The sequence below is a fragment of the Nelusetta ayraudi genome, unplaced genomic scaffold, assembly GCF_046127955.1.
Source record: "Nelusetta ayraudi isolate G7.1 ecotype Tasmania unplaced genomic scaffold, CSIRO-AGI_Nayr_v1 ptg000135l, whole genome shotgun sequence".
Taxonomy (NCBI): domain Eukaryota; kingdom Metazoa; phylum Chordata; class Actinopteri; order Tetraodontiformes; family Monacanthidae; genus Nelusetta; species Nelusetta ayraudi.
The window spans coordinates 20,199,653-20,224,000 of record NW_027466185.1 but is presented as its reverse complement, the minus strand read 5'-3'; the positions used below and the strand labels follow the sequence as shown (position 1 = coordinate 20,224,000).

At 43.2% G+C, this 24,348-nt stretch overlaps 1 protein-coding gene across 2 annotated transcripts in view; it reads right to left on the bottom strand.

Annotated features, from left to right (window-relative positions):
• The window catches only part of trappc9 (trafficking protein particle complex subunit 9), a 167,310-nt gene that overhangs the window by 30,299 nt on the left and 112,663 nt on the right, over positions 1–24,348 (bottom strand). For both annotated transcript variants that reach the window (XM_076011176.1, XM_076011177.1), the window contains one exon: positions 23,331–23,422. In XM_076011176.1, coding sequence (XP_075867291.1) covers positions 23,331–23,422 — 92 coding nt within the window. The remainder of the gene's footprint in view (positions 1–23,330; positions 23,423–24,348) is intronic.

The following is a 24,348-nucleotide window of genomic DNA, read 5'->3' as shown; positions in this document are numbered from 1 at the left end:
ATATATGTATAAAAGTCTGACTGGCTATGAGAACGACACTGTCATTGATGCTTCCTCCTCCTGCCACCGCACGCCGACGCGCCCGACAGACGGCAGCAGGAGGAGGACTCGTGCAAGCTCCCTCTGACACCGAGGAGGACTGAGGGCAACCGGTAGAGTCGCTCGCATTCGCAAATACAGCTCCAGGAACGTCTGGAGAAAAAAAAATGTTTTTTTTCTCTGCCCCGCTCGAGTCGTTCAATCCTCCGCCGGGTGGGAGTCCGATCAACCTCCGTGACAACCTCGCATCTGCTCGGTTCGCTCCCGCAAAGCGCCCCCCCCCGACGCAGCGTCCAGCCCTCCATTGGAAGGACAGTTTTAAACTTTTGTTCCGAGCGCCGCATCTATTCATTAAAAATTTACTATTCACAGCGCCGTCGCCCTAAATTATGAGGGAAAAAGAAAAGTGCAGCGGTAAACAATAAAAAAAAAAAAACTGTACGGCTCGACAACTATTTCTACCGCAGTGCCTCTCCCACGTGGCCTTTCGCAGCCATCTCGTCCTGTAACAACCGCAGCCTGGTGACTCTAAGAGTCACAGCAGGGTTCCTTCCACCTCAGCACCCAGCGACACGCTTCAGTGTTCAAGGGTTCAACATTAAAAACTTTTGTGTCAGTCATACCGTAAGACAAAAGCATGGAAAAGTTTAATTCTCTGACAACATTTGGCCTAATTCAATCCTGAACGAAACAGTGGGTGAGTTTTCCAATTTCCTTGGAGTGGAAGGAATACTGGTGATGGACGTACACTCAGTTTATTATCTGATCACGAATTATTAGCTAACGGAAAACAATTCATTGAATTGCTATGCATGGTGCAACGACGACTGGTGTGCTGCCATCCACATGACGTCACATACACACTCTCAAAATAATAGCTGACACTACTTACGTATTACATGAACGTATATATATATATATATATATATATATATATATACACATATATGTATTTCTTTTTTTTTTTTTTTGCACACATGCACTTCACACTAGTGATTTACAACCAAAAGCCATGACGACCAACTGCGACCTCGGAATAACTAAAAGACTGTAAATAGTGAGCACGACCCATCGGCCTCAGTATATGGTCTGTTTAACGGTCGCGTTCCATCCATAAACTACACATTTTTCTCCGGCGCGCTGCCCTCGCTGGGTGGGTGAAGCTATTTTGGCGCGTTTTTGCTACAGTGAGGCGCATTTACTGACTCGGTTGTGCTGCCAAGAATTTTCCTTCAGATCAGAGGGGTTAAGCTTCTTTGTGGTCAGGTTCCAGAGATGAGAGAGTGGAAATGAATACAAGCTCAAATCCCGCCGCCGAATATCACCGGGCCCTGCTGCGTATTGAACTCGGAGGCATAAATAATGTCACGGCGCTTTGTAACTGCTTCCCTTAAATGAGACGTCCCACCAGGCCTCCGTGTTTATTCATCTTCAAATAAGAGAAAAGACTCATTCTTACGACTGCTGCGACATGTGGATGGATGCAGGGAGGAGACACGCCTGCGCGATGGATGAAGGAGAAACACAGGAGATTAGGAGAGTATTTGGCTTCATGGCTGAACTAATTAATAACGAGAGAGAAATAAAGAACAGGTGGCCTCACGCTGCCAGTGGCGACACGATCCGCGATGATCCAAGAATAGTTTGCCTCTGGTTTGGGGCGACGATCACTAGCACCACGGTGGGGTGATTCTCAACCAGGCAATCCCTCCAGTGGGAGCGCAGGGGGCGATGTCATCTCACTAACTTGGCTTGGTTCGGTAGGGATCACTTTGCACTGATTCAGGGCTCTGGACTGCAACTCGAATTCTAGATATCAGGTTGAGGAATCCACTATGGCGGCTGCACACTATGCGATTTGATTTTGCTGATATGGAGCCGAGACACGTGACCACGGCTGAAGCGTAGCCTTGCAAAATGTATAAAAAAGCAAAAAAGGAAAAAAAAAGGAAAAAAAAAAACAACAACTCTGTTTAAAGTGAAGCTAATCACCTTGTTAGAGAACAGCACTTCAGACGCATTCTGAAATTTCAACCGGAAAGCCGAGCAGCCTTGTTTTTGTTAAGGAGCTTTATTTCTCTCCAGGAAACTAAACTATGTGGTGGCGGCAATGGCTGCAACAACAGGCACCCGCCTGTGAAGATGCCGTGCATTATTTGGCCCGTCGCCATTCATTTCTGCCTTTTTGAGAAAAAACAAACAAAAGAAAAACAAAACATCTTGCCTTTCTATTTTTAGACTGATATTCGGCGGCTGTAATCATGCTCGACCGTGCGTAACGTCGAGTGCGGGAATGCATCGGCGCTGCCGCCAGTAATAATCCACCTTCAGCAAGCCTCCTAAATGTCATGGGCTTTATCACTACAGCAGCAGGTATGAAAGCCACTCTATATTGTCTCCCAAGACGAATATGTTTACATCCCAGCGTGGCCCCCTAAAGGCGAAGGAGGCCTCGGTCACGTGTGGCCCGGCCCCAACTCCCCAGTTATTATTCCAACATTCCGCTAAAGGTCTATTTTTTTCCTCCCACAAACTCTGCGCTGCTTCTGACGAAAAACGTGACAATGAAGTTCGTTAAGAGTGGCAGGAAAAGGGACATTGCAAATGCAGTTTGCAGCGAGATGATTGATGAGCTAATTAGTCGTCTCCATATAAAGCCATGATTCAAGTTACCGCTGTGCGTGAGGGAAGGCAGCTGCCTTAAAAAAAAAAAAAAATAGTAATAAAAAAACATTTCTAAGCGTCATCCATTTCATAATAAACTCAATAATGTACGCCCGTGACAGACATGCTACATTCATTACAGGTTTAGCTACTGCATTAAGAGTTCTTCGCTTAATCTTTACGGCTGGAGAACCAGATAAAGACACGACTAGCTGAGTGGAGCGGCATAGTTTTTGGTAGATGTAGAAAATGGGTTTGGATTTTTCTAACACTTGCAACACACGTTAGGATTGGCAATGTTTCCTTGGACTTGTGCGAAAGAAAAAACTGATTTGTTTTTACATTTTTGGATGGACGGAGGGTTTAAACGGTAGGGAGCGTTATGCCAGACGTGTATTCAAGGGGAAACCCGCTGAGCTAAAAGTGGTGAACAACTCGTTTGAATGGAATATCTGAATTATGGGTCAAAACAAAGAGGTGGGCCGGTGCCAGCTAAGGTTTCTGTACTTGGAGCTGGCCTTGCAATAAAAAACAATTTAGTGATTTTTGTTTTGTGGCAATTTTGAATCTACACAAATAAAAAACACAAATGCATAAAAGTATTAGACATATTCAACTGCTATGTGGTTTGCCTGTTGCCTGATGATTTTCATCCACATTCAAAATTGGCATGACAGGTGTTCTTGAAGGACCATCTTATTACCCCCTCTCAGCATTTCCATTTGCGCTTCATTGTGAGGTAAAAATGAATAAATAAAAAAAAAAACAATCAACAATAAAAAAAAAAAAAGAATCGACCTGCAAACAGGTTGATGGGCACCAGGTGTAACGCTACCATGTTAACGCGGTTAATTGGCACTAAACACGGAGTGCAGCTGCGGCTGATGAGGACGTTATTTGTTTGGCAGCTAAATGTCACGCACACAGTTTATTGCAGCCAACAGCGCCGGCCGCCGTAAACCGGAGCCGTCAGCGATGCCGGTAACGCAACCCTCAAGTGAGTCAACACCTGGTTGATGCATTATCAGTTAAGACATAATGAGCTCCTTTACAGCATCATGATTGCAGGATTTTTGATTATACTGGATTCCATTCTATGTATAAGACTGGGTGGTTTTTTAAAAAAAAAAAAAAAATCTTATTACTATATTTCTTTGCACATTTTACAATCCCATTGCCTTGTAATCAAAGCGTCCACGCGGTAAACGTTGTAAACTCCACAGGCCTTTATAAGTTATGGCCACTCAAATGATGAGGCCAAGCGCGTCTGTTATGTGCGAAAGCAAAATTTGAAATCGTTTCGATTTTAAAGCATCTTGTGGTTTAGTGAAAACCTCCTCCTCATTTCAAAGCGGAAGACATGACAGTGACAGGAGGGTAAGCTTTGACACAGGAGTTCAGACGCTCCGTGAGTGGTTAAAATTAATCCCGCAGCCGTATTCTGACTCCTTCCTTCCATGGGACTGTGTGCGATTCGATTCCTCACGCCCACCGTGCGTTTTCATGATGCAGTTCTGCTTTGATTCTTACTCACCTGGAGTTCAAGCATAGAATAGAGTGCAGGTAAACAGCAGTGACCTGCTTATTACTTGAAAAGAAGGAGATGCACGGTGCACGGGTGAGTCTCATCAGTCTAGTGTTGACTAGCGCTTCAACCTGCGACTTCTGCCGCCCATCTTTGCTTCATATCCCGCGTATACAATTGTATTTACCCTCAATGCAATAAGGAACCAATGTATATTGTCGACCTCTGAACGAGTTATTTGATTGGTGGAGCTTTAATCAAATCCTGCTTGGTCAATTCTGCCATTTCAACACGATTGCAAATAACCGCTGTGATGATGGTTGCATGACCGCAGGCATGTTAAAGAGGGAAATTGAATATGCCTTTACAATACTGTTGTAACTCTATTAGTGAGATAAGAGAATGGATTTAAGAATCCTGCCTTCGCCCTAAGACAGCTGGGATAGGCTCCAGCAGACCCCGTGACCCTGAATAGGAATAAGCGGGTATAGAAGATGGATGAATGAATGAATGAATGATTTAAAAAAAAAAAAAAAAAAATCCAAATTCAACCTTTTCCATGAGAGGACTCAACGCTGCAACAGATGTGTGAGGATGGTACAAAGCATTCAAAACTCAGGTGTGAATTGACCGACTTGTGAGTCATGATTCTCCTCTGTTAACTTGTTTTACTGACGTGCCCCTGCAACCCGTGACCAAGCTAACCGCAAAGAAGAGACCAGACAACACACAACTACCATGCCACTGCCATTCTAAATGCATGTAGAAATATGTCAAGTCAATGGTGTGCATTGTGTGCACATATTGATTGCCGGGCACCGTCGCGGTCAATAAAATGACTCAAAAATGTTGTGGTTTTGGTGAATGACTCAAATGAAGCCAGGTCAGTCCAAAGAGTTAAAGTGTCGTCAATTCACAAATTAGCACCCGCATGCTCGTGTTCCATTTTAGGAAGTTGATGCTTCTAGGTGTCGAACCTTCTGTTAAGTGCAAGATTTGCTCTGGCATGTCGACAGAAGTGGCGATATCGCTGTCAACATCCTTGGAAACCTTAATTAAACCACACGAGGAAAAAAATGGAAAAAAAAGGAAGGAGCATTCAAGATATATTAAAATTGCTCAGTATGCAGCCACAGCGATATAAACCTCCCAACCATCCCACTATGTTCAAAACAATCCCTTCACCTGCTGCAGCCTGTTTAATTTCTTCCTGGAGCTATTCCATTAATGCATCTGGGCTTAATTAGCAACAATATGGGCCTCCACCTACTGCTGGCAAGCTGCCTCGTGATACATGAAGTGAGGTGAGGAGGAAAACTGCTGCCGAACTCTCCTGCAGCACTTTCTGCCTGTTACATCACTGTAGTGTTTGTAGGTGGAAAAGTCCACACACACCCCTTGCTCTATACCATTTGTATACACAAAAGTTAGAATATTGTGTGTGTGTGTGTCAGGTTGGTTACTGCAGTCATGTTCTGATGACGTGCAATCGGAAATTTGCAACACTTCATAGGTCGGAAAGACTCGGCCGATTCCAATGAATTCCACGTCCCAGTTTTCTATTTTTCCAATTTTCTATTCACTTTGACAACTCATGATAGAGTTAAAACAAATAGATTGTGTTATTGAGTCAGAAGATATCTGGCAAACGTGTCAGGAGAGGGTAACAATCCCTTAAAGTTTATTAGCAACACTAACTTTGTTCTTGTATTTTGCTGCTTTATTCATTTTCCAGTGTGGATATACTACATGATTTATTGCTCAGCTGAAAAATAAGCTGCGGAAAAGATCTTACTCAGATTTGAGGCGGTGCGGCAACGCAAAAGTCCCCCCCGCCCCCTTTCTTTTTAAGTTTTGCTATCATTTGTCCGGCCTGCTGAAGGCCCGGAGTTTCAGATGGGACACTGGATAAGTGGGGTTACCAGGTGGCTCATTCTTCATCCCCAGTTCCCTGCTCCCGTTGTGCCGTAATTACATTTGGGCCCTGGCTTGACTAGAATTAGAAGTAAGACTCGGAGCACATACCTGAACCTGCCGTCTCCCCCACGGGCTCACCCTCACTCCTTCTTTCTTGACTCTCCTCCGGCCCGAGATGACTCAGTAAGCACAATCTGCCCCAAAAATCTCATTAAGAGCCCACCACCACCACAGCCACCGAGCGCTGCTGCATTATTCATGTGTTTTTCCTGAGTACTCCAAAAAAAAAAAAAAAAAGAAAAAAGAAAAAAAAAAAGGGCTGGGGGCTGAATAATTCCGTCAGATGCTTAAAATGCATGGTGAGAAACGAGCCTGGTCACTCCTAAGCTGTACCTGCGAATTAATAATGCCGTTACTTAAGCGAGAACGAAAAACTCAGACGCCGCGAGTTGAGCGCCGTCGGGTTGCGCAAAAATTCAAGAGGAGACGCCGCGGAGCACGCCGTGCACGCCTCCCTGCTAGCGCCCAGGCAACGGCACTATTGAATTATATTGAAATGAGTTGATTACCATCGCTTTCAGACCACATGCGACTCATCTCAGCGGGACTCATTAATTTGCAAGAACTTTATTTATGCATGGCATGCCTTAATCACCAAAGGCGTATGTGCTTTTAATTCTCCCCAAAGAGATGCCTGCAATGTCTGTCAAGATGGAAGGGTGAAAACATCCAGACCTTTAGCGCAAGCCCACAAACGTTTAGGAGACGCGCAACCCTTTCATGCGTTACAACGCAGACTTGGGAGTACTCGAGATCTAAGTTTGGTGGGGAATAGTTTGCTTTTTCAAGATGGGCAATTCCAGATTTGGGTAACTGGAATTAAGCATCCATCCATCCATCCATCCATCCATCCATCCATCCATCACCAGTTATCCTGCTCTCAGGGTGGCAAGGGGGTGGAGTCAATTCCAGCTGACTTAGGAGTGAAGGCGGGGCGATACCCCAAACAAGTTGTCAGAAGGCAAACACAGGCAGATGAATAATCAGACCAACATTTCCATCTGTGAAGACTCTACAGGTCCCTGTTAACCCAGCCTGCTTATCATTTCACCGTGGGAACAAGTTGAACACACGACCATAGCGGCGTCACTAACCACTGCACCAACGTGTCAGCTTTGCTTTAAAATTCTCAAAGCTGTTGTCGGTTTCTCCGATTTGGAACTTTAGGTAGGTTTTAACTCCCACTGCAGGTGAGCGGGTAAAGCCACCATTTAGCAACATTTTAAAACTTTGCTCCTGATAAAAAACAAAAAAAAACAAAAAAAAAAACAACTGAATTTGTTGCCATTGTTGCCTTGCGTGCTTCTTAAACTGAAGTGTGCAGCAGGTCAATGTTAAATCCTGATAAAGGGGTGTGGAGTTGCACGATGCTTTTTTTTTGTATTTGTGTGTGTCTCATGTATAGTAGAGTTTAGTCTATTACTCATTTCATATTTGTTTAAAGCCGGTATTACTTTAAGTTTCATTTCGGCACCAAGGATCACATCCAATGTGGTTCTTTCGTATTCTGCTCTATTCTGAGAATTCTATTGAGACTGAACCCCTGCTTTCTCTTTTTTAGAGACAAATCACATTCAAACAGAAGACACAACAAGACATCCAAAGCTCCAACAAACTGGACTTTGAGTTTGAACACTACAAGCAACCCGGCGCCCTCTTTTACTTTCTCCCTGCCACTTGTGACAAAATTATAGGCAAAAAGATTGAGCGGTAAGACGTCACGCGCGGCGCCATGTGGTTTGCGCACGTGGCAAGGGAACGCTGGGCGGGTGGCGGAGGATGTGGTGTCATTGCATGACTGGAATTTTACCTTTACCAGACATATGCTGTAGGCAAGCCCCAAGGAAGGCAGGAGGTTCCACAGCTGTTGCAGTTAAATATGCAAATTGCTTAAGCGCGCTTCCGACTAAATATAACCGGGCCATTAAAATGGTAGCGTTGCATTAGGCATGAGGACAATGCAATAACGACCCCGCGACGACACGACCTCGAGGCGACGGAGACGACCTGCAAGCGGCGTGACGGGAATGCGCGAGGAGACGGATGGGCGCGAGGAAGAACGGCCGACAACATCGCTCTGGGAACGGCAGCAGAGGCGTTAAGTGAACAGTTATGAACAGTTTTATGGGTAGGAAAGTCAAATTACTTTTGTTGTTTTTATGGGTAGTATATAAAGCTTTTACCAATACAAAAATCATAAATCAGACCAAATTGTACACACTAGACCTTTAACACTTGTTGCATCTGAAGCATTGTCGAGCACCGCAAATGAAAACACGCCTGAGAACTCTTCATTTTAAGAGTTCAACTTACGGAATGGACTGACGTGCGCACGTTGCGGCGCAGCCCCACTGGCTTCAAGTGCCACGAGCGCAATGCGCCTCTCGTTTCCTGCGTGCAGCGAGATCGGAGGCTAACTGGGGCAGGCAGATGGGCGGAGGTCATCCAGCAAACAGCCACGCAGGGTCAGGGTGACATTCAAACGCATCTCTCGCCGGGTCGGCTCATTACAGACAGGAGCTCTCGCTCGTGGCCAGGATACAGGAATATAGTGCGCCTGATGTGGCAGCGGCGCTGATTTCAAACCGGTGTTCGAATCTGGAATTTTATCGAAGAGCAAAATACGACGAGAACGGGATAACATAATCAGCTTGGAATGGAATAATAGAAGGGTGGCTGCTGAGTGGAAACTACAGCCTACAGTGAGAAACAAAAGCAAAAACAAAAATCAAAAGTCTTGCTTGACAGGACAAATTCCTGTGGCCACATTACATCAACAACACAAAAAGCTCCATAGCTGAACTCTTATCTTTCCGAAGTTTTGAAAATATGGCCAGAACTTGGAGTAATTCAAGCTTCCAGCTCAGTTTAATTGACTTATTATACTGACCTAAGACTGTGGACTTCTTTGTGGATTGGACCATATGAGTAATAAATAATCTCTGTTGAGGAGTATGTAAGCAGTCCAGTGCAGATAAAATCATAATTGAGAAAAAATAAAGAAAGATCTATTTCAGCGTACAATGTCACACAAGATGTGATCATCAGCTCCAAGTCAGTGCTGATGTGATCATTCATTAATAATCTAATACAAGTGATACTGAAAGGTTGGCTGCAAGCATGTGTGTGTGTGTGTGTGTGTGTGTGTGTGTGTGTGTGTGTGTGTGTGTGTGTGTGTGTGTCACCAGTCTCATGCCAGACTGTCTGGATCACGCTCGGGCAAGGAGGCAGAACTAAGGCCCTTCTGCTTTCATTTATAATTCACATCAGCGCCACATACCATTTGTCTCCCGCAGAATTATAATTTCATATCTCCTGTTCCTGGGGAATTGCTTTTTGGAGAGAACGAAAGGAGAGAAGGGAAAAAAAAAAGAGGGCCGCGCAGACTTATTCAGGGTTTCAGGTGTTTTTTTTCTTTTTTTTTGTAGAAGTCGGTCCAGGAATAAAGCAGTATCATGTAAGGGATTTTTTTTTTTTTTTATCAGCAGGAAGGACGTAGAATAAAAGCAGTAAAAGGACACACACACACACACACACACACACACACACACACACACACACACACACACACACACACACACACACACACACACACGTATAAATAGAGATTTTTTTTCCCCCCTACAGCAGAGGCAGAGGACCACTGAATGTATCCATCAATGAGTGAATCAGTAAATGTGATCCGCTTTTGCAGCATCTTATCTTCACCCTCTTGTGTCAACCTGTGCTGATGCTCCTATAAATACATTTAATCTTGCGCAGGTATACACAGGTGTGGATATAATAGGGATTAAAGTGGCGAAAACATATAGAATTGAAAACCCCTGCGCGGGGCTTGAGCTAAGGCGCGGACACAGAACATGTTTCAAGGTTCCGAGCACATGCAAACCAACAACTACAGACTCCTATTGACATTATCAAAAACTACGGATGGAATTGTAATTCAATGCATGTCTGAGAATTGCCATAAATTGAATATCGCCACTCCTGGGCTGAGACTATGCATGTGTTTTAAAATGGTTTCGAAAAATGTTGGAGCCCAATCTTCTTTAAAGGTTTAAGATCTCATGTGGAAGTTGCCGGTTATCAGAATGTGACGTGCAATGCTCATCCATGCACCGTCATGAAAGTAATAACCCCTTCTTTAAAGGTGGAATATTTCCCAGAGAAAAGCGTGACTGACATCCCGTGAATATGTGAACCACTCAGTGCGACGCTCCCGGAAAAAGTCACGACACAGTCAGACTTTCTAGAAAAATAAATTGGTGGGTTAAAAATGGAAAGCCAGAATAAAGCAAGAATGAAAGCTGCAGCAGTGGTGGAATACAATAGGTACAAGGGAGAATCCTCTTGTAGTTTAATATCTTATTAAACTAGCTCAGGTGAACGTTATATTGGCGTGAAAAGATTTAAGCCGCAGTGATTGGTAACTGCAAAAATGTCTGGTGAGGTTGGATCCAAAGTTCCTAAATGAAATTTTTGGGCTCTCATCACTCGAGCCCAAATAAAAAATAACAATGAAATAAAAAGGGCCTTGTACGTTACAGTGAGCTCTTTAAATTCTACAACTTTGCAAATTATAATTCAACTGCACATGTTCATATGCAGCCCGTCCCCCTCCTCCTCAAAAATCCAACACTGAACAAAACAAATGCAACCTTCTTGGCCAACTTCCCCATACAACAGTGATTAGACACAATAACAAAGTTAAGACATTATTTTGGCCAAAATGAAGAGCAAACAGCAAAATAAGAGAGGAAAAAATGCACCATTGATCACTAAACGTCAATGTCTATTTGACAGAGTACATTGGAAAGATTTATGATTCATAGAAACTGTGTTTGAAAATCCAATAATGTCCGCTGTGCACGTGACACTGTGCGTGCATGCATGTGTGTGTGTGTGTGTGTGTGTGTGTGTATGAAATTGTCTCATCCGACGCACGGGGCTTTGTGGGCAGCCTGGCTGGAACCCATTGGTCAACCTGTCATCACTGGTTCTGACTCACCGCTTAACCTTTGTGAGCACCCGCTGCTATTTAGCGCAACACTGGGCCCATGGGCAGAGAGGGCAACGACTGGATAGGTACCCTCATCTCTCCCCCATACATACTGGCGACAAACTTCCCTCTGCTGTTCGGTTTGAACAGACTCGAGAAGGAGCGACGCATAAAAACTGACGAACCGAGTTCGATGACAGAGTACGTTAAGAGAAGTTAAGTTAATAATCCAGGGTCTTTTATCGATCCATGTCGTTTCACCCCCATTCTTGACACACCTTCGATCTAGAATTTCAAAAATAGGACATTGGAGGGTGGATAGCATAGTGTGTAACTCAGGCTATGACTTAACTGTCATTGTTCGCATTTGGGTTAAGAAATAAAGGCGGATGTGACGGTTTATAGGAAGCGGTGCCCAGAGAGAAGAAAGTCTGCTGGATCCTCGGAGTCTTTGTCGCTCTGCTGCCCGACCAGGCGCAGTTCAGCCTGGTCGGGCAGTTCAGGCATTACCGGCGACATGCATGAGGATATGAAGATATTCCTCATGAAGCCGAGTTCAATGACGACTTTCAACACAACTTGCTGGTGAAGAACTTTCTGCCTTCTAAACCTGCCTCTTTGCTGGACTGAATGTCTCTTGTAAGAGACCCGAAATAGAACAAATCGCACATTCTGCAAGGTGAAAAATTAACAACAAAAAAATAGGAAGCAAGCAGCTAACTTGGACTTTTCTTCGCGCCACAGGCGATGGCCGGGTCAAACCTTGCATTCAGCTGATATTCCAGCTGGCAGGCGCCGAGATACCAGAGTTGGACCTCAGAACACTTTGGGGGAGGGAGCTTTGCTGTTAGATGTGATTTTAATTTGGGAAGGTAACCAAAATATGCCTTGAAGTGGCAAAAAAAGAAGACGAAGAAAAAAAAACCCAGAGTGAATCACGTGGGCGCTGTTTGATTCAGCAGCACAAAAGGAAGCTCTCCCCTGCTGTCTTCATAATATTAAAAGAGCAACCACCTGTTACAAGTAGTTGTTGATTCTTGAGATCACTGCGTCTGAGGAGAGGCGAGGCGGGGACGGCGGCGGCAACGACGACTGTTGTATTATGTTTGCAGACAAAGCCGGCACTGAAAACAGAGGCACGATTGGGAGCCCCAGAGCTAATTACTGGCCGTACCATGATTGTTAAAGGAAAAAAAAAAAAAAAAAAAAAAGAACAGGTGGGCAGAACAATTGTGAGTCCAGACAAAAGAGGAAAACAAAAGGCCATCCTTGTTTGCCAAATGTGGAGGTGCCTCACACAACAGCACAGGATGTTGTGCTGGTGTCAACTGCGGCCGGACTACTCGGAAAGGTCACAGGCAGAGGGACCGCGATTACAAAGTCTTTATTGATCCCCGGAGTCATTTTGTAATCATATTTAGAGAGCAACACCAGTTATAAGCTTTCTTGGCTATTAGATAAAGCAAATTTTAATATCCTGTTACTTAGATATTCTAGTTATGTATTATTTTTATTTTTAAAACAATAAAACAGGTTAAGTTATGTTATATTAAACTCAGTTACTTTGGTAGTTAAACACAATGTTACTGCTCCAAGTCATGTTATATCACGAAAGAGGGCCATTTAATGCAAATGTCTCGATGAGGCGACCTTTTAGTCAGGCGTCGTCTTGGTCTCATGATGTCAAAGTATAAGCAGCATGATGAATGGGACTGTTTGAATACAAACTGTCACTGAAGAAGAACATTTAGTGGTGGATCCATGGACACTTTGAGGGCAGGATCTAATTCAATAAGCCAAGGAAAACTGAGCGGCTGGACACGTGCATTCAAAAGTTTAGAGGGGGTCAAATTAGGTTCACCTGTAAACGTTAGAGTGGGTTTTATCTACATTCTGTAGTTTTTGCAGCTTCTCAAAAGCTCAGTTTAAGATGACCTACAACTCCATTTGTGTGCAAATTAAAGCAGAATATGCAAAGAACAAGACAATGTTTGTGAATAACCCGTATGGCATGCGTAGACAAGGCCTTAATCTCCATATTTGTGACCCCTCGGTGATTGCAGAAGAAGAAAATCAGTACGAAATAGTCAATGTGAAGTCCCATTCCTCTCAAATCTGACTAATGACTCTGGGGCACTGAGCATAACAGATGCATCCACGAATAAGTAAAGAAGGCACTATAGCGTGTAAGAGTTCTATCTATTGATTAATCCAGGCCTGGAGGCCAATTATTTCTTCTAGCTCTGACTGTTCAGAGGCCTTCTTTATAATTGGCTCCTCCAGTCAACACTACCTCATATTACCAATGAGGCGCTGCGATACATCAACATTTTTCGTTCACAAAGGCACCGTGCGTCTCATACACTTTATTTCCTCTTTGTCCCAGTTTACAATTCAGAAATAATGTAATTGGAACATTGGAACTCTTGACTATGTGAAGCATAAAAGGGGCTTTTGATGTGAAGTGGTTCCGCGAGAAACATTGAGCGCGCTTGCACCTATCAACAAGGGGTCTTCCCACAGTTGCAAGGGACGATACCAACATACGCTGCTTTTAAAGTCTCTTAAGTGGCGGCTCGAAGGCAACCAAACATGTATACCTATAGTCCCTTATTTATTAATCCTCAGTGTTGCTGCAGGGACTGCTGAAGAAAACTAGTGGATTCACATTTGTGTAAAACCAAAAATGTTGATTCATGTGCATTGTCTAAAACAAATATGTGAATGAATGATTAATTGATTGAATTAATTAAATAATTATTTTTTAGTTTTTTAAACCAAATGGTGACATAGAAGTTCTCTAACACTTATCAAACAACTTAATATCCAGTCAGTTCAATAGTCAGTCCAAAAATAAATCACGAAATGTATATTCCAGTGGGGAGAATTTATTTAACATTTAATTTTCAATAAATACCCAATGAGGCCAAATAGTGGTAGAAATAGATCGATGGGTAAGTAGAATTTCTGAAAAAGAAAATTCTGAGATGTAATAATCTACAAACTGATTAATTATTAATCACTCTTCATTGCCGTACTTGATGGTGTTGGGTCAAATTGTTTAGATATTTTTCTCAATCAATTTAGATACTTTCCTACTGGGACATTTGCAGTTTATGACCATACAAATCTGCACCTACCAACAGTTGAAAAACGTACACATTGCTATTTGCTTGAAAACAAGCCGAACAAGGTGTTGGGAATCTTGTCATTGCTGAACTTGTTGGGATAATTGATCATATTTTCTACATCGACCAATTCAATTGACCTTCTGCTGCAATTAATTCATTTCTGACAATTTAAAGACAAATTAGACTAATGGGACAAAAATAATGTCTTAGAAACTTCCCTCTCCACAGAAACGGAAATAAGGGAGCATTAAGAGAAAAGGGAACTGACAGAAAAGAAGTAAGAAGAGTTCTGCAATATACATCTCCTTTGGCTTTTCAGACACGCCAGACTGATACAAAATGCTGCCCTGTGGCCCCCGAAAGTAGAAATATAAGAAGCTGCCAGAAAATTATTTCTGCAGGAAGGCCATTACTTGCTCAGGACAGAGAGAAATGATAGGGCAACAGCGTCCACTCAAAGGTCCTCTGCAGATGTTCTCTCGACCATATTGTGTCAGGTCCTGAAATCTGTTAGTGGTGCGAGCGGCTGTTCAAATGTCAGTCTCCCACGGAGTTGACACGGACTCGTCAGGGGGAAGCTGCCCCTTTGACTTAGTAGCTTTGAAGGGGCGCATGTGATGCGCCGCAAACTGACGTGACGGATCACCTGCCACGCGTTCTCAGTCCACGCCTGGGAAAAATGACTGATGGCATGTCAAAAAAAACAAAACAGGCATGACTAAGCAACTCACCAATGTCGGGTGAGCAGATAGGACTAATAGTGCTACAATTTGGTGTGAGAACTCGCTTGGCACTGCCAGACCAATATTTCACATCAGACTGTGACGTGTGACATTTGCAGGGCATCTGCAGGAGTTGCTTCTGATTGGTTGTCTGTCTATGCAATCAATCTTGTCCTTGGCTAGTTGACACAGTCCCCCCCGAGATCAAACATCAATGTAACAGCACAATAATTAGTATTAATAATTCTCAATTTTAATCAGTGACTGGTATGATAATCAAGGTTAGCCCCCTAATGGGTCATAAAAATAAGCGATCTTTCTCTGTCTTTCTTTTCCTTCTAAGGCATAAGAAACACATTTCAAAAGAGATGAGGGCTGAGCCGCCTGTGCGGGGGGAAGGGGGGAAGAGAACCCCAAAAAAAACATCTGATCACGAGCCCTGCGGCACCGCAGCATTGTTGAGGAGGATCAGCGGCGACAGATTAATGCAGTGGAGTGACTTCCTTGCTTCTGACTTCCTCTGAAGGTCTTTGTCATATCCCACCACCATCAAAACAACTGAGAGACTCCGCAGAAGTCCAGGAATGGAAATTGCTATGGAATAGCTGCAGCCTGAAGTGCAGAAACATGGATAATATAGGCTATCATCTATCGTGATGTCGGCCAATGGTTGCAAAAAAGTTTTCATCTTAAGACTCAAAGGAGAAAATCTCGTCACTCAGATTAGTGAGGTATGGTTTGGTAACTGTTAGCAAAAGAAAGAAGGGCCCAGTTGAGGCAACTGGACTTGTTCTTGCAATCTTGAAGACATTTGGCCTTCAAGATCTTTGTCAGGCTTCTTCAGAACTGAATGATGATCAATGATCAAATGAACAAGTGCAGTTGTCTCAACTTGACCCTCCTACATGAAGATGACGTGGATGATTGAAAACCTCCACAGACAAGCAAAAAGCAAATTAGACGATATACCACAAGGTCAAAATGTATACAAAGTAGTGTTTGAAACCAAAAAGTCAGCAGGCTTTTTGTTTTTCTTTTTTTGGGGTCTGGTAGCACCAGATGTGCTTTATAGTCCCATTAACGAGAAACGCTACCACAATCTACCTTTTGCTTCAGACTTACCCTCAAAATAAAAATGATGCATTACCAGTTACATTTGTAAAAGGCTTCCTCAGGTGTGACCCAGGGAGAGAAACTCCTGCCTGAAACGCAAAAGGGAACACACGCAATCTGTTCCTGATCTGTTTGTGCTTCCCACAACAGGGGATTGATGGCACCGCAGCCACGAGGCAACGCTTGTTTCTTTGTATGCCGGGCCGGTGAGACAGCGGTGTCAAAATATTCCCTCTTTGAGCAGCTCCTTGAAATAAATAGCGTGGCAAGAGGGTTCAACACATCCTTACTGCGAAACCAGAGGCCGGGCATGGTTGTATTTAGAAATGTCAAGTCATCTGTCTGTCAGGGATGACAGGGCAGCCGTTGGGGATACTGCAGTTTCCTTAAAATAAATCAATGCAAGAAGTGGTTTAAGCTGATTAAAAAAAAGCACAGGGAGAGAAAGGTTTTGTGATGAACATGTACTGGATAAAAAGGGAGAAGCTTTGGTTCTTTCAACGAGCAAGGTAATTGGTTCTTCTATTAGAGGCTGTGTTTCTGTAGTTATTCTTTTATTTTTCCTTTTCTGGCTTCTCATGTGTGACGCACAAACGCCTTCGAATGTTTGAGTTCGAGGTGAACGCATACTTCCGAAATCTTTTTACGTTTGTGTTAAGTTTGTTATTTTTATTTATTTCTAGTTGTTATTCACTGGTCCCCAAGAAGGTTAGCTGATGCCAAGGCTTCAACCAGTCGGGATCCATTATTAACAATGGACAATGAAGTTGTTTAGTGCAGACGTTTTATGCGTTTAAAAACAACCCAAATGGCACTTTTCCCCCCAAAATAGAATCTCTCCACATTCCTATGTCCAAAGCTTTATACCATGTGGCCTCCATGACTCTGCGCAAAACTTTCCTTTTTTATTTCCCCACCTTTATTGATCACAACCTGCCTAAACTGATGGCCGACGCTGGGGTGAGTTATCTGTGGCAGGCCGGAGGAGTTTAGATTAATGTCTGCGGCTCACCCAAACTGATGCAGCGACAGCTCGGATTGTTTCATAGGCGTGACAAATGCCCCGCAAACAGGTGCTCCAAGCCAGTTAAACGTGTTAACCCTGGCACCACACAGGCCCAATGAGGGGAGGAAAAAATGACCAGCCGCTGGACTGGCCCTGATTTCCATATTAAAGCTACTGTGGTGATAGGACGAGACTGGCGACTGAAGGCAAAGAGCGAAGCACACAAGCCTTTCATGTTTGACCCACAAATGTGGTGCAAAAAAAGTCCTCCAGCTTTGTCAAACAGTCCTTTGTAGGAATGTGGTAATTGGCTCAGAAGGAAACAAAACGTTATTCCTTGCATTTTATCTCTTGCAACTGCATAACAATAAATCACTACGCCCTTATCACCCAAATTGTCATCAGAATGAATCACAGGATCAAAGACGACATCTAAACATTCTAAAGGTGAGACTAAAGACGTTAAAACGTTAAAAGCAGTTTAATTTGGTCTTAATGGCAACATGAGAAAACAATGTACTTTTAAATAGCACCGGTAGAGTTGCATAAACGCAATACACCGAATGACCGCAATCACGGGAACGTGCAAGCAGCCCATTTAAAAAAATATAAATAAATAAATAAATAAATCCTGTAACTAGGGTTTGGAAAGGTCAACTGTCTACTTGAATATTGGCCTCAACATTTATGAAAAGCAAAATAAAAACAGCCAGTGGATGAATGTGCTCTCTTCATCGTCTGCTTGCGTCCATTACAAACCAGCAGCACCTACAGGATTCGTCATGTAGCAGACAAATGTGGTGGATGGCGTAATCCCAGTGTCTGCTTTTCACCTCAGCCAAACACCTTCTCAAACTGCCTCTTTTTCTTTTTTGGGGGCTAAATTTGCTTTCCCTGGCCACGAGTTGTAATGGCCACCGCCATAACAGGACTCCATCGTAGCGGAGAGGCGGGTCTGGCCGCTTCGGCAGCACCATTTGTCAAACCTGCGGCACTCATGGGCGATTGGCCGACTGACAGAAGGTTCAGGGCATATTATTTCTTGATGTGTCTCCTGTGTGTGTTAAAAAGCCACCCTGTGTGCCTGCTCCAACTGTGTGTGTGTGTGTGTGTGTGTGTGTGTGTGTCTGAGAGAGAGACACACACACACACACACACACACACACACACACACACACACACACACACACACACACACACACACACAGTGAGCCCGATCAGTAGCACTGTCTTATTAAATTATCTCTCTCCCTGTAACAGCGCTCCCTCCCTCAGCTCCCCCCCCTCCCCTCTTTCTCTCTCCTTGGCTAAACATTTGTCTTTCCATTCATGGATGAATTTGTATTCCATTGAAATGGGCTCCTGGTGCTAGACTGATGGCGGCTGAGCGGGGGATGGGTGCAAAGTCCGCACTCAGCCTCGCCGTTTTCCATCTCACTGCCTACTTAATGTGCTCATCCGGCAGACATGGCCGGAAAAAAAAAGAGAAAAAGAAATGGAGAGCCGTCCACAAATGTCTTAAATGGCTTCGAAGTGATGTAGCAGAAGGTTTTTCTTTTTTTATACAGCATTTCTTTAATGGATCATCTAAATATAAAAAAAAAAGATTGAACAGTAATCACAACATTACCCTAATGATGTCTAGGGAAGCAGGAAGTTGACATCATGTTTCTGATTCTGGACAGCTTGGGTGTGAATTCTTCATGACGTCCAGGAAGTTTACGTTTTATCCGTGTTACTGATGTCGCGTCACTTAAAACGTTATATTCCATGACACAAATATGAGGTTTTTCTGAGCGTGCATAAACTTTTTAATCAATACTAAACTAAATTGTTTAAGTAGGCAACTGAAAAAACAAAAAAACAAAAAAAAACATGAACAAAAATGTTAAGAATCCAGAGGAATAGAGGACTAGTAATAGGTTATGGCTGAAGATGACTTCAGCAATATCAACATAAAAGGGCTTTGACAAAAAGACTCTTGACACATATACCACTGTACAGACTGAAGATCCAATTACCTTCAACATTCCAAAGAGGTATTAATTTTCCATACTTTTCCTTGTTTTATTTTGATGCCATTTGATTGTCATCTACCAAAATGCTATCATCTGACCATTTTACCTCTTAGTGTCCTCAATGGTTAAAACACTACTAAAAATGTCTTGCACTCGTTGACTCTATAAACACTTTTATTATCTAAAAGCTTGTATAATACAAACCCCTTTAAAATGGATCTTGCTGCAACATACTTTTTAATACTTCAATGTGGCACCACAGACCCATGGTGGGCCTCCAAGATTACTTTCACCAAGCATGCGACCTACGGGCCGAGTCTTGCCCTCTATTTCCTTGCTTGAATGTCGGCCAGAAGAGTGTTGAAGCAGATCATTACAACCTCTCCGATATAAAAGTGTCATCCCTTCATCTCAACATTTTTGATTTCCTGGGAGCTCTCTATTTCTAAGCCGGAGAGGTATCCTCAAAAGGCTTCCAAAAGTGCAGGCAGTTTTGTCGCAGATCATAAAACTCTCGGGGAAATGCAGGAATGAATGAATGGCTAACAGCTAAAAACCTCTGACGCTCCTTTTGCTCTCAGCCAACATTGCAGTTGAGTGGACTTGTTCTCCAAACTCTGACTAAATAAATGACGGCACCCAAACAGACTCACCGCTAAAACAACAAACGACAGAAAAATGACGGAGAAAAGTGGGAAATCATGAAGGATTTACACTCCCACGCACGTCAATCCTGCATTAATGCAAAATTGTTTACGCACACTCGACACTTTTACTCAAATTCAAGTCGACATAAGTAAATAAAGCCAACAGCCATCTACGTAAAATGTAAAAAGTGACGTAATGCCACAGTCTTTCTATGGGAAAATGGCCTTGTTAAAGGATTTGAGCTACTGTAAAGACAAATTAAATGTTAAGAGGGAAGTGGGAAGAATGGCTAAAGAGAGACAAATAAATGTGTTTGCCTCTTTGGTAAATTTGTGTGTAATTGGTTTTCTTATGTTGTTTTGTCCAAGAGGCTTAACCCGTTAACTGAAGTAATCCCCCTTTATACTGCAGCCCACTGCGTGAATTGCTGCCACACTCCGAAACCTCACAAATGAAATCCAGCACAGGCGAAAGAATATGTCAGCCACTTTTAAGAACCAAAACCGACTGCATTGTTTATTCATTCTATTTGGTGCTTTGCCTGCTGCTGGATCTTCCTTCTTGCTGCTCGACTGATGTGGCTCGGGGGTGGGGGTGAGGGTGGGGGTGGGGAGGTAGGCTGGAGATACCGCCTGAAGGGAGAATCATTCACTGATGTCCCTCTGATGATGAGGTTGTAAACAAACACACAGTCGTAAAATAGATTTGGGCACTTTGCATTTTCCCTGTCATTTACTGGAAGCCATGGATCAAATATTCATGGATTTCTGTGGAGGCAAATCGCGAGGAGGCATCAAGTTACTTCTGACGCACGAATGGCTGAACTCAGGCGAAGATGCTTCACGCAGCTGAGGTTTTTTTTTTTTTTTCAAATGTCCTGTAAGCAGCATTTGCTGCATTTGAAAACATTCTCGTCCATCATCCTTACGTCTGTGAAAGCAAAGTGGTACCTTGAATGTCTCTAAAGGGATTGTGTTGATTAAGTGTTTTGAGCAAGGTTTTGGTTGTGGTTGTCACTATGTATATATAAAAATAAATATAAATATATATAAGCTTTGTATGGTGTGGACTACAACACAAAAATTTAGTTATTTATTATTATTATTATTATTTTTTTTGTTTGTAGTTTTGTACTGTAGTTCCTCCAAGTGATTTATATACTTAGGGATCACTTAGGGAACATATAACACATAATTTTATTTGCTTCCATCAGTAGAACTTCATTACAAAATCAAAAATGTCAAAAAGGTGCTTTGTGATGAGGGGACATTATATGGATGCGACAAACACCGTTCAAGGCTACGTTCCACCTTCACAACTGAAAGTAGGCCAAGTCTTATTTGAGAAAAAAAAAGACATGGTATACATATGATATGGTCCGATTCGCCTGGTGTGGGAACGTCACATTATTTCCAACTTCCTTGTAATTTTCCACCGTATTTTTGCGAGCCCGTTCTAAAAATCACGCACGCTATCATAAAACACTTTCATTTTTCTGCAGCATTCAATCTGGCGTTTGAACATGTGGAGGGAATAGTCACCCTTGGCCTTTGGTTCTTTCTCTCTCTCTCTTTTTTTTTTTAAAATAAACAAATCGACGTTGCTTCTCTGGCTCCATATGAAACAGTCCAGGGGAGATTTCTAAAGGTTTGCTTAGAAAAACAAGGTTTACTATCACGCCGTAGCAGACGCTGAGCAATGCGCACGGTCTCAGAGGATTAGTCCAGCAGTTGGGGGTTTAACACCAAACGCAGCTCTCTATACAAACATACATTTTCCTCCGTATTCTTAGAGGTCCTGGAATGTTTTAGCATTGAATAAGGTTCAGACATTTTTCTCGCATGTCTAGATTTCTATTGATTGCAGTGAAATGATAAAGATATGGTGTGCCCCCACGTGTAAACATGAAAGAAGTGCTTCCATATTTCTCTATAGCGATATGTCTGAAAAACCACCTCATGAGAGCGTCAAAACCTTTCGGCGATATTTGAGAGATTTTTCAAAGTTTAGGTGTTTTATTGCGATATTTTGGTTTTTGTGCAATTCTAGGGGGAATGCACACGCAGCTACTCACTCCTGACGGCTGCGCTTGGGGTTGTTGCTTGCGATGTGTTTGTGGCACACTGTTTGGCAATCTCTCCCTCCAGTGAATGTCTGTGCAAGTTTGAGCTGTTAAAGTAGCAATAATGAGAAAAAATGGGTCCCTCAATTTCTGACAAACTCTGCCTTCAAGCAAAAAAATAATATTTTTTTGTCAATCAAACTTGTACTACTCAGTTAACAGGCCACCACTGATGACCAGGCTCTGGAGCAACGGAATACAACTCGCTTTACAGTGCTTTTGGAACAGAGACACAACGGTAGAGTTAAAACTATCCAATTGGACCAACGATTTCCATCGCATGGAGAAACACTTAAAACCACGGCAGTAATTGAGCCGGCAATGGTCTTTGCAACCCTGATAAAAGGCGCCCTAATAGGCTGAGGCAAATTATCTGGCTCATAATCAGCCAGGGCCTGCAAGAGCCCAAATGGAACTGCAAGCATTCCCTTAAAAGAAATAGAGACAGGGAGAAATAACAACCTCTGCTTTGGCGAGGCGCACAGATTAACCCCGTAATGCGAAACATTGGCGCATTGCTGAGAGAGTGAGAGAGAGAGAGCGAGAGAGCGAGAGAGAGAAACCCTCGCCAATCAGCTTTTTCTCGCAGGAGGCGTCGCGCCCAAAGTGTCTGGGGAAACAGGAAACAGGAAACCCGGCAAAGTGGAAGCCCCACTACTCATCTCGTACCTTTCTGCTTTTTCCTTTTTTTCCTCCACCGTTTCACCTGTTGTCACTTCATCTTGCAGGATTGCTCCTCTCTCTCTGACTGCAGGACAGCCCCAGCTGACTAATAAAAAAAATGCTGTCGGTGCCAGGAGAGATCGCCGGGGGAGGGAGGGTCTCGAAAAACAAACATTCCCAAGCAAATCGCGAGCGATTCCGATGGGGGATGTGGAGTGGGGGTGGGTGAGGGTTGGGGAGAGGGGTGATCACAGATGGTGCGACCCGAGAGTGCTCCTACAAATTCGCCGCGCCCCTGGGTGTTTTTGCACATTTCCCAGGCTGCCGCCGACACCTCTCGACAACGGCCCGGAAGCCCATTACCAATGCAAATAAAAACATGGCTTGAGACTCGGTCCGGAACTTTTGCGTCGCGCCGGCTGACAGGTAAAAAGGGAGACGGTGACGGCACTGCACGGACAGATAAGCGAGAGCAGCGGGCAAAACCCCGTTGGTGGAAAATGTCACAATGTGGTGGGAAAAAAAAATTAAACGAGATGATTATTTAAAGATGTGAGTGACTCACAGTCGTGGCTGTGGGCTGGGTTTGCATGATCCCAGCGCTCACACACACACACACACACACACACACACACACACACACACACACACACACACACACACACACACACACACACCAATGGCAAGCACTTGAGGAACTCACCCCACTGGAGAGGAGCTAGTTGCAGGTGCTCTAGAACCAGCTGGTTGAGGACTCCCTCCACGCTGGCGTCTCCACAGCGCCGCAGGGAAGGGTGCGTATGGTTAAGGGCAACAGCTTTGTGCAAACACCAGTCAGTTCAGACAGGAAGAGTTGGGAGTAACATGCATGGTGCCTGACATTGGGATTAACAAAAAAAAACAAACAAAGATGACATTGAGATATTGGCTGCTTCAATTTCTTAGCTGAGTTTGTTTAATTGCAGATGATATGATGGTGTGTTTATATTACCTAATATGTTATTTTGCTGTGATATCCTGTCGCGTCACTTTGCAGTTTTACAGTTTATTTGTTTACTCACTTGTTGTTCATGTTTTTTTAAACAGGCATAAAGAACTATCTTGGGACGTCATTTTCAGTTACTTCTTCAGACACCTTCTGTAATTTCAGTGCAAAAAAGAGGTTATTTTATTGATATTGATTAATATGTAATTAGATATGTTGTGCTGAATGCATAAATATCACAAGCACTGCTGTAAAATTAATTCCATCCATTTTGCAAACAAATGCCTGGGTTGGGGTTTTTCAATTTGCAGTGATACTAGTCAAAGGTTCTGTTTCACTGAGTTTGAGAAGGATGCACAAATCATTTAATAAATAAAGACAAAGAAAATAGATTAACATATACATATATATATATATATATATATATATATACATATATATACATATATATGTATATATATATATATATATATAATGTATGAATGTATATTGCTCAACTGGCAAAACATGTGGTGCATATTAAATGCAACAACCCCCACCCCCAAAAAAATAAAAAAACTAATGTAAATTTTGGCATGGTACGAACGGTAAGTTGCACCGCCACATCATCAGAAAACCATGCGCAAACATTGGGAGTCCGCGCAGGGTGTGTTTATACAGGCTGATAATATGCTGGGATCATCATGGTCAAAGGGTGCGGCATCGATCTGCGAGCGCCGCATCAAAACAAATATGG